We start from the raw sequence: 12,876 nt of genomic DNA, 5'->3' as shown, positions 1-12,876 counted from the left end.
TCCATGCATTTTCATCTAAATCAGCTGTGTACCTTAGACGTGTGGGGACCCAGAAGGGTAATCCCAAGAAATGAAAGGGTACGTTGAATATACAACACCCGGGATATAACAAAGTTGAAAACAATTATTTTTTATTTTGCAAAGGCAAATCGGATATGTGCAAACAACTTTTCGGCTTATTTTATCTGGGCTTGCGGATAATTGATGAGGAGGCTCTGTGGAGAGGTTTTCTTCGTGGTGAGCACCATAGGATTTATGTAGCCTTTATTTTATAGAAGCATGCTATACATTGTTGGACGAAAAGGGGGCCAAACGTGTTTATTAGCATAGCTTTTTAGCAGCATTTTATATATGGAATTAATTTGATTGATTCTTAAGATCATATATTGCACAAGTTTTGAAGTCATATGTTTACATGTTACATCTAAATGTTTTATAATATGTTGGTACCAATAATTGTGTAAATTAGTGAATGTACACAAACACTGTCCTGGGTCACACCAATGTCTCTTCCCTTCTGCTGCCCCCAAGGGGCCAACCCTCCTGTGCTGCGGGACCAAAATAGAATAGCCGTCACCTATACAAGGGTTTTGGCAATGGCCTAACCTGTCAAGTGGAAGCCTCAAACCTGCAGCCCATGAGCCTTCAGCAACTTCATCCACAGTGAACTCAGTTGTCCCAACCAATTCACTGTCCTGTTGTGTCTGTGGTGTTGCAAGTCAGAGTGCAAGGATAGCGATACCTTACATCTCTTTGCACACCCCTATCCTCATTGACTTACTTTATAGCCAAGGGCTTTACGTTCTATGCATCTACTTTACTTGACAGAAAGCTGGTCGAAACTTGGTCAGGAGTCCTCTTCGGACATCTAGGGGCCCGTGACATGAAGTCTAACCTGTCCATAGGTGAAAAACGAACCTGGACCTTTGTAGAGTGACTTTCTGCAGAAACCTGCTTAATAAGATCACCTCCCTGTAACAGAATGAACTCTGAAATGGGTACAGATGGACCTCCAAAGCAGTGCTATTTTGTTAAGCCAGACTTGTCCTTTTAGGACTCATGAAACTACTCTTATCCTTTCCCTCCTCCCCCAATTTATCTGATTAACAGTGTACATGCTTCAGACTATGTGGATTTCTAAAGCGGCAGGTAACCCATTGTGATGCTACCAAACTGTCGATATACAATTGCTCAATAGCGATTTTACTTATCAGTAGTATGTTTAACTTCATGTTTGCTTGTGTTTAGTAAACACTATGTTTTTGTACTTACCAGTGAGGACCTCTATTCCTTAACAGTCTTTGCTCGTCAACTATGCTACACGCTAAGCCTGCCCCATCTGAGTCTAAGCCTGACTGCTCACCTAACCTATCACTGACATTCTGGTCCAGAGTCTTTAGTGTGAAGCTGACTGCGCCTTCAGGCTGGCTTCACAGAGTAGGTGCTGAAACATCCCAACACTACTTATTGAAACTTGAAATTAAAGAAAGGAGTGAACTTGTGGTGGAGCAAATTATGCTTCCCTATTTACTATAAAAACGTAATTCTTACTTACAAATGGTCATGTGTTTTAAACATGGTCAATACTTTTCAAAACGAAAATAACTTTCTGGTAATAAAAAAAAGATTTGATTTGATAGATCAAGTCAATGGACTAAAAATAAATAGGAACAGGGATAGTTGCTTGCGGAAAAAACATGATGATGCAGCAGAAGGAAGAAGGGGAAAAGTCCTGGAAAGAGGTGGGTATTTCAAGAAAGCATTTAGTGTCCACCTTTGCTGGAGGCAGTGCGGGGAAACAGGCAGTCTGATCAAACCAAAGATGTCCCCGGGAGGGACCTCCTCTTCGAGCCCCTGGTGGTCCTCTGCGGGGATAGAGTAGAGATGACCTACCCCATGGATTGGCTCACTGCCAGCCAAAGCACCCTTCTCACAGCGGCAAGGCTGACCCTGGCCAAGAACTGGAAAAATCGGGTGGGCCCATAGCTCAACAAGTGGTGGGTTAAGCTGTAGGAAATTATGGGGCTGGAAAAGGTCACTGCTCTTACCCTTGATTGCCACCCTAACTATATCCAAACATGGTCCCCGCTGTTCAAATTCTATAGGGATTATCCATAACTAGTATTTAAACTAGATCTCTACAGACAGTTCCCTTTTTGTAATCACTCTCCCCTCTAAGGGTAAGTGGAGCCCTGATATGATGTGATATTTTATTTATATTGTGCTCATACACAAGTGTTTCAGAGCACGACTAAGCAAAGGGAGAGGAACAAGGGAGAATTAAAAAAAAAAACAACGCTCTTACTAGGCCCAGAGACATTAAGAATGCACAAGTGCATGGAAAAGGGAAAAAGGGGGAAAGTGCGAGGAAGGGGGAGAAGTGGAAAGTGCAGAACAAAGGAGAGAACAGAATGAATAATAAGTGCAATAAATAAATACATGCAATAAATAAATAAATACGGCAGAGGCAAGGGTAAATCTGATAAGTGCAGAAGAAAAATGGGGGACTGTATGGGTACAGATACAGATCCCAGTGCAAGGGGTGGCTCGGAGGCAGTGCAGGAGGGTGAGCAGGTACCTGGGTCTGAGGGACCGAACCAGGAGCATGGTGGCGAGAGAGAAAACAGCTCAGCAGGGGAGAAGAGGGGCAAAGGCAGAAGTGAAGAGGAAGGTCTTGAGGTGCTACAGGAACCGGAGATGGTTCTCATCAAGTTTCAAGGTGGCCGGGAGGTTGTTCCAAAGGGAGGCCCCCACTTAAAACGGAGTTCTGCCCCCAGCTCGTTTCTTCGAAAAACGACTGACCCTGAGGGAGTTAGAAGTAGAGGAGAGAAGGGGTTGAGAGGGGAGGTATTTACGGAGGGACAGTTGAAGGTATTTTGGACCCAGGCCACAGAAAGCCCTGTGGACAATACAGAGGGTTTTAAATGTAATCCTTGCATCCACTGGGAGCCAATTAATGGATTCCAGAGCTTTAGAGATACGACCCCAGGGCTTGAGGACAAGGACAAGACTTGCAGTCCTGTTCTGGATTAGTTGTAAAGGGCGGAGAGTGGAGGTAGGTAGATTTAGAAAGAGGCTGAATCATCTTCGATAGATCCTAAGACCCTGAATCCTAAGAAGCGCTTGTTCGGACAAGCCTATGTGCTTCACCCGACTCAAGGTTCCCCCGAATCCCGTTTCTCCCATTGGGGATGTATTGGGGCCATTTTGAAGAAATGGGCTCGACTGTTGTGCATGGATTTGTGCTACCTAGCTGATCTAGCATTTACTTGTCAGCACAGTCTGTTTTCTTTTATCTTGTTAAGTTTTGCTTTCCTCTGTCAACAGTTGCTTCCCTAAAACCATAAATAAAATTATTCATATGAAAAAAAGCATATAGTATATTAGGAGAGTATGCCATACATATTCACAAAATATCACCATTGCAAATAAGATTAGGCAGGGTTTCCCCAGGGCAGTGCAGTGTGACCTTGCTGCTCCCGATACCCTTTCTCTAAAGTATCCTGCAAGGAGGAACTATTATGCAAAGGTGTCAGGGGCTTCTCCTTTGCAGAGACACCTTAACCACTCTACAAGATGAGATCTAACCACACTACTCTTGTCTCAAGTCAAAATATACATCCATGCTTTACATAACAGCACCAACCCTAATCAGGACGGAAATCGACATTAAAGACAAAATGCATCATTGCAGATGTAATGCTGCTGCTTATTAAGATGAGCCCTGTCCTTTGGAGGAATGCTACTGTGGATAACTACTAAATACCCACTAAGAAACAAAGTGAATGGCCTCTGGTGATGGTTTGACTTAATTATTCCCACAAATGCATCCTTACCAATTGCCATTCTCTCCATGCTTCCCAGTACCAGGCTGTCGTAAACTTGCGCTTTAATCTGCTGCCTTGTCCCACTGTACCGCCGGCTGTCCCGCCCCATGTGCAGCAGCATCTGGGTGAACGTGTAGGCTCCGATGGAGAAGGCATGGACATAAAGCGGCCGAGAGGAGAACACCTTCTCATTCTGTAGGAGATCCAGAACCTCAGCTGCATAGGTCAGTCCATGGCGAGGCCACAGGAAGTGCAAGACGCTGCTCTCCACCGCCAGGACATCGAACCCATGCTCTAAATACAGCTGGCAGTACCGGGTGATGGAGCTCTGCTTGGAGCCGAGCCAGGGGAGCATTAGGACCAGAGGCCGGGGGTCATCACCTTCTCCAGAATCCCCTGTTGGGGTGCTGCTTCTGCTGTAAAGGTTGATGGTACCGGTGACCTTCTTCACGACGATGTCACTGACCAGAGGCAGCGAGGCGCTGGTTGTGCACTTCATATTGATCTGAAATACACAAGAGGAGGGGGTGAATCTAGTGAACGCGGCACGGATCACTACATGTTTCACACTGGTCAAAGCAAGAGGGATTGTCTTGCACAGGCCCAGGACAGATTCACACAATGCACTGCATAGGCATTTGACTCATAGGTTACATTCTCCACAGACCACCACCTAAAATCATACAGGTAACTCCATACAGTCCAGAACTATTCACTCTGTCGGATATGTGGATCTATCGAAGATGATTCAGGATTCCTCCAGTAGCTGGTTTCGATTTTGTATGCATTTTTATATGGCGAGAGCAGCGCTCCCACAGGTGCCTGCTTATGCAGGTCACCTAGACCTGAGGATGCATACACCCATTTGTGGGCTGGCGCCAGCATTCAGTACTTGTGTGAATCACAAGGTTCACCACTGTATTCTCCCCTGTGGCATTTGCCCCTCTAGGTGTGAACGTGCACACTACAAATGCACCTGGTATTTGATCTTCCCACAAGGCAGTTCTTCCAGGTTAGAGCAGAAGGAACCTGGCAAGCCCTACACTGGAGCTTGCAACCAGGCTGGCAACCCTAGTCAGAACTGGTGTAACATAATACAGGAACCCATGGAGCGACCAAGTTCCGCACTCCAATCTGGCACTCTGGCTAAATGATTACGAATCATAGGCATGGCCACTGCCAGTTTACACTTTGTAATTCTAAACCCAGAGTTTAGCATAGCTGCAGAATATAGCGGAATGAAGGCTACCTGCGCAAAGAGGGGAGTAGCATAGGGTCCCAGCCTGTAATGGGGGCCGAAAGAAACTCAGACCTAGCTGCAGATTGCTGGTACCACCGTACTCCATAGCTGGAACCACCTCCAAGGGTGTAAGGATCACTCACCCATGCCCAAAACCAAAAGCAGCATCATTCTTATCCATACAAGAGACTACTCATTGAAAGTGATATGACCAGGGCGACAAACCGAGCAACCGTCGCACCAGTGTAGTAGTGCAGGTGAAGACCTTTGTACAAAGTCAATGCAGGAACGCTGAATTAAGGGCCAGTCTATAGAAGCACACCAAATGAGCCACTTGGCTGGGGGTGGTCCTACACCTTTGTCCAAGATCCTCACTTAGCAAAGGCCCATCACTTCGTGCTAGTGGGACAGTACTGCCTGGGACCACCCCCAACCTTGGCATTGATGCTTAATGATAACGATTGTCTATAAATGATACATGTCTTAATATTTAAATCAAGCATTTCTCTACAGATTGCTTGCATACATATCCATACATGATCATACTACTATATAAATCCTTGAAAGGAGATGAGATGAATGAGGAGAGAGTGCCTGGCTGTTCTGTTTTCCTGAAGAGAGTGGGGAGAGGTAGGGGTGAGAGAAGGGAGCATAATGACAATGTTGTTTTGGAACAGATTAGGAAAAAGTCTCAAGCAACAGAGTGAGCACGAGAATGGACTCACGCAAAATTCGGGAGCGTCCACAATCCCTCACTCTTTCCTGGGCTAGCGGGATTTTCTTTAAATCAGGGGTGTTTCACCCACCAAACCCCGCTCTGCTCCCAAAGCCTCTGTGCGTTATGCACACATGGCCTCCCTCTGTGCCAAGTTCTTTGCCCTCCAAACTGGTTTGGAATGGTTACGATCAGTCCCTGGTCCTTAAACAGGCCATTACACATGCTGTATGGTCTGTCCTGAAGGTTTGGTGGTTTTTTGGGACCAGCCCGATTGGCAGCCAAAACGTGTTTTTCGTGCTCTAGTGTGTGATTGGAGGGCTGGCTTAGATCAGCCCATGTGTCTGTACGATACCTAGGCGATACTCTGAGCGTGCCGTTGGATCTCTGGATATTTAATTGGGTATCTCTTCCATGAGCGACTGGGTCTTGAATCTGCCACTGGAGCTCTTCAAGATCTCGTCTGACCTCGACTGGGCTCGATTGCAGTTGTCCCCGCACCTGTGGTGTAGAACTGATGCTTGCCTTTCTTTTCCCCGTAAAAGCAGCTGTGACTACTCACTTTGTCCCGTTAAATCCTATGGGCAACCTTTGAACTTGCCTGAGATTCCCTAAAATGACATTTGGAGATATTCATCTGCCCCTGGACGTTTTTGTGGTACCCTCCTTGGGTCCTGTGAGGTTTAAGTCAAAGATGGGCCTTGTAGCATATATCCCTGATTTTGCATGTATTTCTAAAGTCCTTAATTTCACTCCTGTCCCTAAAGAATGTCCTTTACAATGTATATCTGTAAAGTGATACTGTGACTAGTTTCCTAGGAGGGCAATGATTATGGTGCGATAGGACTACATTTAGTCTAACTTGTATTGGCCTCTGGCTGTGTTCCCACACGTGTATCCCCTTTTTTCCGCCCTCTGTGTCCTACATGTACTGTTATAATACTATATTTTAGGCGTTAAATTTAGGATTACTGAGACTATGTTTAGGAATGGCACGTGGGGCTCTGAATAGAACGGTGTGAATACACTATTCTACTGTGCATAGGATCCCCTTTCTTCCCACGCCAAGCCTGTGATAGGCTCATCACAAGGCATTGGACATCCTAGAGATGGGCTTGGCCTTAGCTGATCATTACATATTTTTTGCATGTACTATGTTCATTCTGTGTTATGTTGGACCGAATAGTACTCATTTTTACCGAACAGAGATTTTAGAATGTAATTTGTTATTGAAGTGCTTATTTTTCAGTATACCAGGTGGGAGTTTCCTTGGTTAACTGTGTGAAATAACCGTGCTTCCCTACCAGCCCTTGTCCCTCCCTTGAGGGAAGCCTGGATGTTCAGCTTAAGCAGCCACTTTATGAAGTCTGATGTTGAGAATCACTGTTTTGCTTCAGGTTAGATAGTTACACTGTCCCCACCCAGAGGACTGTACAATAATCCTACCAACACCTGCCTTTCCCCACCCCCTTATAACTCCATTGTGCTAAGCACTGCAATTTTATTTGAATAGCGTATGCATTTCTTCATAAACATTGTATACCTATGCATGCAAGGTTTTATTTTTAATTCAATCACATTGTACTATTACCACTGTTTCTCTAAGCTTGGAAGCGACCCCGTAAGTGTGGTGTCCCTTTAGCAGGCACACGCATCGGAGTGACATAACTGTGTCGTGTGTGGATTTCAATAAATGGGGCACATCACATTGCGCTCTCCAGAGCACGCGTGGAGCTCGCACGGGAAGCAGAGCCTCATGTGTCTTCTGTTGGCCGGGGGTCTTATGGTGCAACAGGAGACCTCCTAGCAGGGGGCCCCCATTCACAGTAGGGACAGCCCTCTGGTATCAAAGGAGGACAGTTGTTTTGGGATTCAAATAAGACTTCTCGTTTGGTGCTGGACTCGGTGCACTAGCCATTTGAAGTCCTTACAGGTTTAGTGTGTGCAGTTGGTGGCAACAATCCTATGGAAAACGTGAACTCATCAGTATACTGCACAGCATAGGCCACTCATCTTTCCGTACAAGTCACAATTGACCTCCATTTGCACACTATTAATTTACAATAATGCGCTGACATTGGATGATGATTCACAACTTGGCTTTTGATAAATGACCACGCAGTGGCAGCAGAGAAACACACCGGTGCAGCGGTTTTAAGTCTGAAGTTGGCCAAAGCCAATCAAATTAGGAAAAAGAAACCTCAGAAACTACTTCTTTCGTGCTTCAAAGCATCAATGGCACGATACCAGCAGATGGTGCTTCAACGTTCATTGGCTGTTCAGTCCGTCTCATTCCAATACTCCCCCAGAACCCCCCCTCGGCCACTCCCTCATCCTGAACCAATGGAAGTTAACCTGGGTGAGCTCATGGGTCTGACTGGCAAGACAGTTGAATCTGTTGTTCACCATTCTCCCCTTTAAGCCAGGAGCACTATGGTACACGTAATCATGTGCGACATCGGTACTAGTCAAGGAAAATGAATTCTGGGGTATGGTGGCATGTGTCTAAGGATTTCTGGGAAGAAGAGGGGCAATGACTTGGCAGTCTGGTCCTTAAAATTCAAAGTCATTCCTCCCAAAAAGGACGTATTGCTTTTATTTTGGCCATTCCAAATGACATCACGTGCAATGCGCTACATCATGCTCAGCTCCAAGATACGGAACCAGGACCTGTACTGTTCAGTACTACATCACTGCATTAAACTGGTTTAATGGAAGACCTTGAACAGGAACCTGCACTTTACAGCATAACATGCACCACAATACACCCTACTAGGCTACTTGAAGACCTGGAATAAGCCTATACACTGTTTAGCACTAGATCCCCACTTACCCCCCAGCCCTTCGCCCTCTCCCAGCATCTCCTGGAAAACCCAAATATGCAGTTTTCAACTCTCCTGATACTATGATGTTGATATTGAGCAGCCAAAAACCAAAAATTCGGGCCCCTTGCAATGTACTCATTCACAGGGACAGTAAAAAGCATTTTTCAACCTTCTTGATGCAGTCATGCTGGATATGTGATGCGATGTGATAGTTTATTTATATAGCGCCTATACACAATGTGTTTCAAAGTGCTTCAAGGCAAGGGAGGGAACAAGCGAAAATACAAGGACATTCGTACAGGCCATGACCAGTAAGGATGTGAAATTGACTATCACACTTGGCCTGACAAAATTTCAGATAGTGCAAGAGCTAAGCCATAGATAAGGAAGGGAGGGGGAGAGTGGGAAGGAAATGGAAACAGACAGGCGACTACCATGCTAGGCCTGACGACATTTCTGGTAGAGCCAGGCAGGGTCGGACTGGGACTAGAAATAGGCCTGGTCTAATAAAACAAAGTGGCCCACCCCTCGTCTCACGACCTTTGACCTCTGATGACATCACGGAAGTGATGTCATTTGACCCCACCCCAAAGTGACATCCCTGGAAGCGATGAAACATGACCTTTCACCCCTTGACAAAATCGTAAGTGACATCAAATAGCATTGGTCACTAAATTACAGTGAATCCAAGCAGACGTCCAAGGCCAAATGATGTTATTGTATAGCACTTAAGCTGAAGCTCTTTTTTATAGAACAAATATGCATACAATATCACCCAACCTGTTTTGGTACTCATTTATCGACCTAAGGATGAAAGGCTTTTTGAAAGAAAATAAAAGAAAATGTGAAAAAATATATATTTTTTTCAATTTTTGTTTCTTCCAAACCGGGCCAGGCATGGCCAGAAACCAGCCCCCACACTCCAGGGACGATTTCAGCCCGGCCACGGGCCGAAAGGCCGAGGGGTCAATCCAACCCTGGAGCCAGGAAAAAACAAAATGTAAGGGAGAGGGAAGCAGAAAGGGAGGGGAGGGACAAAACAAGCGACCATCGTACTAGGCTTGACGACATTTCAGATAGTGCTGGAAGGGGAGGGGGGGAGAAACATGTAAAGAGAGGGGGTAGGAGACAGACGAGGTTGCTATCATACTAGGTCTAGGGACAATTCTGATAGAGTAAGTGCATAGAAGAAAATGAGGGGAGCAGCTAGGGAAAGGGAGAAAGGGGGAGAGAACAGAGAGTAAGCAGTCAAAAAGAGCGGAGAAGCAAGAGGGGAGAGAGAATACAATTGCAGGAGTCAGTAGTAACACATAATTTTGAAAGCCAGGATACAAGATGAAGATGGGAACAGCATGATTCAGGACCACCATAAGTACAAGATGCAAAGGAAGTTCAGCATAAGAGTTGAGAAAGGGTGACACTCTGTGACTCAATGAAGTCCATAAACGTTAAATCCAGCTTTGGCCACAAGACGGTGATGGTGAAACCAGAATGTATCAGGACAGACTCCGGCAGAAGTAGGCTGGAGGGGGCAGAGGGGGAGCAGGGTAGAAGAATCAAGCAAAACAGGCTACACCTGTGTGTGCGAGGGGGGCGGGCACACAGAACATCACGGGGGAGTATATGGGTGGAGGTGGCCTGTGGGGACAGAGGGAGTAAACACATGTTGGTGCATGCTTACCTGCTGTCTGAGCAGGGGTTCGGGCCCTGGCTCCTCCTGGTCCTTACAGGTCCAAACAGGAATTGCCCTTTTCTTTGTCTGCCATTTGCTGCGGATGCCCGGGCCATAGACGCTGTTGATCAAAGAGCTAAGAGCAGGAAGGAAGAGGCAGGGCTAAGAAGGTGGGTGGTGCGTAGGCCAGGTGACCTAGATCCACTTGCACCTGCTCCCCATCTGCAAAGGAAAAGAGGCTGGAGGGCTCCTTAAGTAGGGAAAAGAGCGGCAACCAGGAAGGCACCAGGTGGGCGGGGTTTAGGCAGGTGACCTAGATCCACTTTCACCTGATCCCCATCTGCAAAGGAAAAGAGGCTGGAGGGCTCCATAAGTAGGGAAAAGAGCAGCAACCAGGAAGGCACCAGGATGGCGGGGCTTACGTCAGGTGACCTAGATCCACTTGCACCTGCTCCCCATTTGCAAAGGAAAAGAGGCTAGAGGGCTCCTTAAGTAGGGAAAAGAGCGGCAACCAGGAAGGCACCAGGATGGTGGGGCTTAGGTCAGGTGACCTAGATCCACTTGCACCTGCTCCCCATCTGCAAAGGAAAAGAGGCTGGAGGGCTCCTTAAGTAGGGAAAAGAGCGGCAACCAGGAAGGCACCAGGTGGGCGGGGCTTAGGCCAGGTGACTAGATGCACTTGCACCTGCTCCCCATCTGCCATGATACAGCCAGAAACTGCACTCACATTGCCATCATCTACCGAGCTACTGGGATTAATACGTGGGAAGGGGGACACGGTGTGCCTGCTACTTTACCAAGCAAAACTGGGATAAAATCCCCCAGCAACTGTATTAAAATGAAAATATAAGCCAGCAAATCAAACTCGAACCTAAATCATTGAGGATGAAGAATCAATACCGGCAAGTATATTCAGAATAATGAAAACAATAAGAATACACCACCACAATCACAAAAGTGACAAGGACTACAAAACTAACAAGCGATCACTGGGCTTACGGCCAGTATCTCAATGTGGTGACGGAGTGGGCTCTGAGGAAGCAGGACAGGCGGTAAATGGAGGCGCCAAAGTGCAAAACATGTGTTGGCCACTATTTACGCTCATCAATATTGACTACGTTGTAATCAAGAGTGTGGCGACCCCTCTACTGAGAATGAACATGGGTCTAATACCCTGTTCTACGGAATTCCTTCCACTCAGGAGGGTCTACGGTCATGTGTTAGCTCACTGCACCCTTCACACAGGAGAAATATCACTTGCATATCAGTCTGGTCCCACCCACAAGTAAGTTGCAAACAAGTCTTTTACTGTCACCGTTGTTGTAATTACCGTCATTGTAGCTAATAGAATAACATTACTGTCACTGAGACGGATTATACATTTTCAGGATTCCCAATTACTGAATAGAAATGAAGATATGTCACTATAGAATGTTACCATCCGAACTGCCTGTGAATCAATTATTTGGGTAGACAAATACGTGTTTGGTTACACAAGTATCAGTGCATGGAGACTAACAGCTTTCTAATTCTGGAGATTGAGTGATCTATTTGTGTTGTTGTGAAATTGCTTGAGGCATTGTTCTCTTTTTGTATTTCCCGTTTTCTGTCTTCTCAGGCGGATTGTAGCTTCCCAAGCTTTTTCTTTTTTATCACCAAGCAAAGTATTCCTGAACTTCCACATGTCTTTTCTTTCTGTGCGTTTTGTTTGTCAGTCTCGAGAGGCAGGTCAGGAGGGATCTGCCAAGTCCGACATAGGGAGAGTAACATTAATCCGGACCGTGGGCTTGGAAACGTGGATTTTAAGCGCATATAACTCGGAATGAGCGCATGTCAGGACTGAGCATAAGACAATACTCTTCGGTGGACTCAAACCCAGGAAAGCTGACCTACACATGCCTTGGGGCCAGAGCCACAATCTGCCTGGTGGTAGTTCAGGTTCAGAGTTCCTGTGCCCACTTACATGTCCATGCCCCCCAGACAGTGCACATCAGGCAGCCCCTGAGGAGAATGGCTGTTCTCTCTACCCCATCCCCCAAGTTCCATAAACCAGCTGTGCACAAGGTCTGTGGCAGGGATCTCATGGCAGAGGAGGGAGAAGCAGAACACTGTCAGACATGGAGCCTAGTCTCAGTGTGCCAATATGCCAAAGACATTCACACATATAACTACCAGAGTCACCTTACGCCGCAGGGACCCCGACGCCAGAAGGGATGCTCGAAGAGCGTTATCTACAATAGAGAAGCAGGAGAAGAAGGAGTGGTGCTGGGTTTGAAAGCTATGTGCCAGCCATTGCAATGGGATTCCATTTGCTAGGTGGGACCCGCATGAAGGCACAGTGGCAGAAGGAGCAAGCTGGAGAAAGAAGAGAGCCCTCGAGAGAAGAGCCATGGGAAGAGCGGGGCTGAGGGGTCGGGGGGGAGGGGCTGACTGGAGAGATGCTACAAAGCCAGGATTGAAGGATTTCCATTTGATTGATTCAAAGATGGCCTCCTGGGCTCTTATACCCATGGGGATACACCATGGGTTTGAAACTGAGATCACTACAGAAAGTCAGTGGTTTACCTTGTCAGAAGGGGCATCAGCCGACCGAAGAA

The 12,876-nt window shown here is 46.5% G+C and overlaps 1 protein-coding gene across 2 annotated transcripts in view; it reads right to left on the bottom strand.

Moving 5' to 3' along the window:
* Window positions 1-12,876, bottom strand: part of LOC138514212 (transmembrane protein 53-like) — a 319,429-nt gene that overhangs the window by 22,900 nt on the left and 283,653 nt on the right. For both annotated transcript variants that reach the window (XM_069629557.1, XM_069629556.1), the window contains exon 2: window positions 3,837-4,332. In XM_069629557.1, the coding sequence (XP_069485658.1) occupies window positions 3,837-4,326 (490 nt within the window). In that variant the 5' untranslated portion in view covers window positions 4,327-4,332. The remainder of the gene's footprint in view (window positions 1-3,836; window positions 4,333-12,876) is intronic.

Source organism: Ambystoma mexicanum, chromosome 12 (assembly GCF_040938575.1).
Source record: "Ambystoma mexicanum isolate Mex_15411 chromosome 12, UKY_AmexF1_1, whole genome shotgun sequence".
Classification (NCBI taxonomy): Eukaryota; Metazoa; Chordata; class Amphibia; order Caudata; family Ambystomatidae; genus Ambystoma; species Ambystoma mexicanum.
Note: the sequence above shows the minus strand (reverse complement) of the source record. Positions and strands in the feature narration are given on the sequence as shown.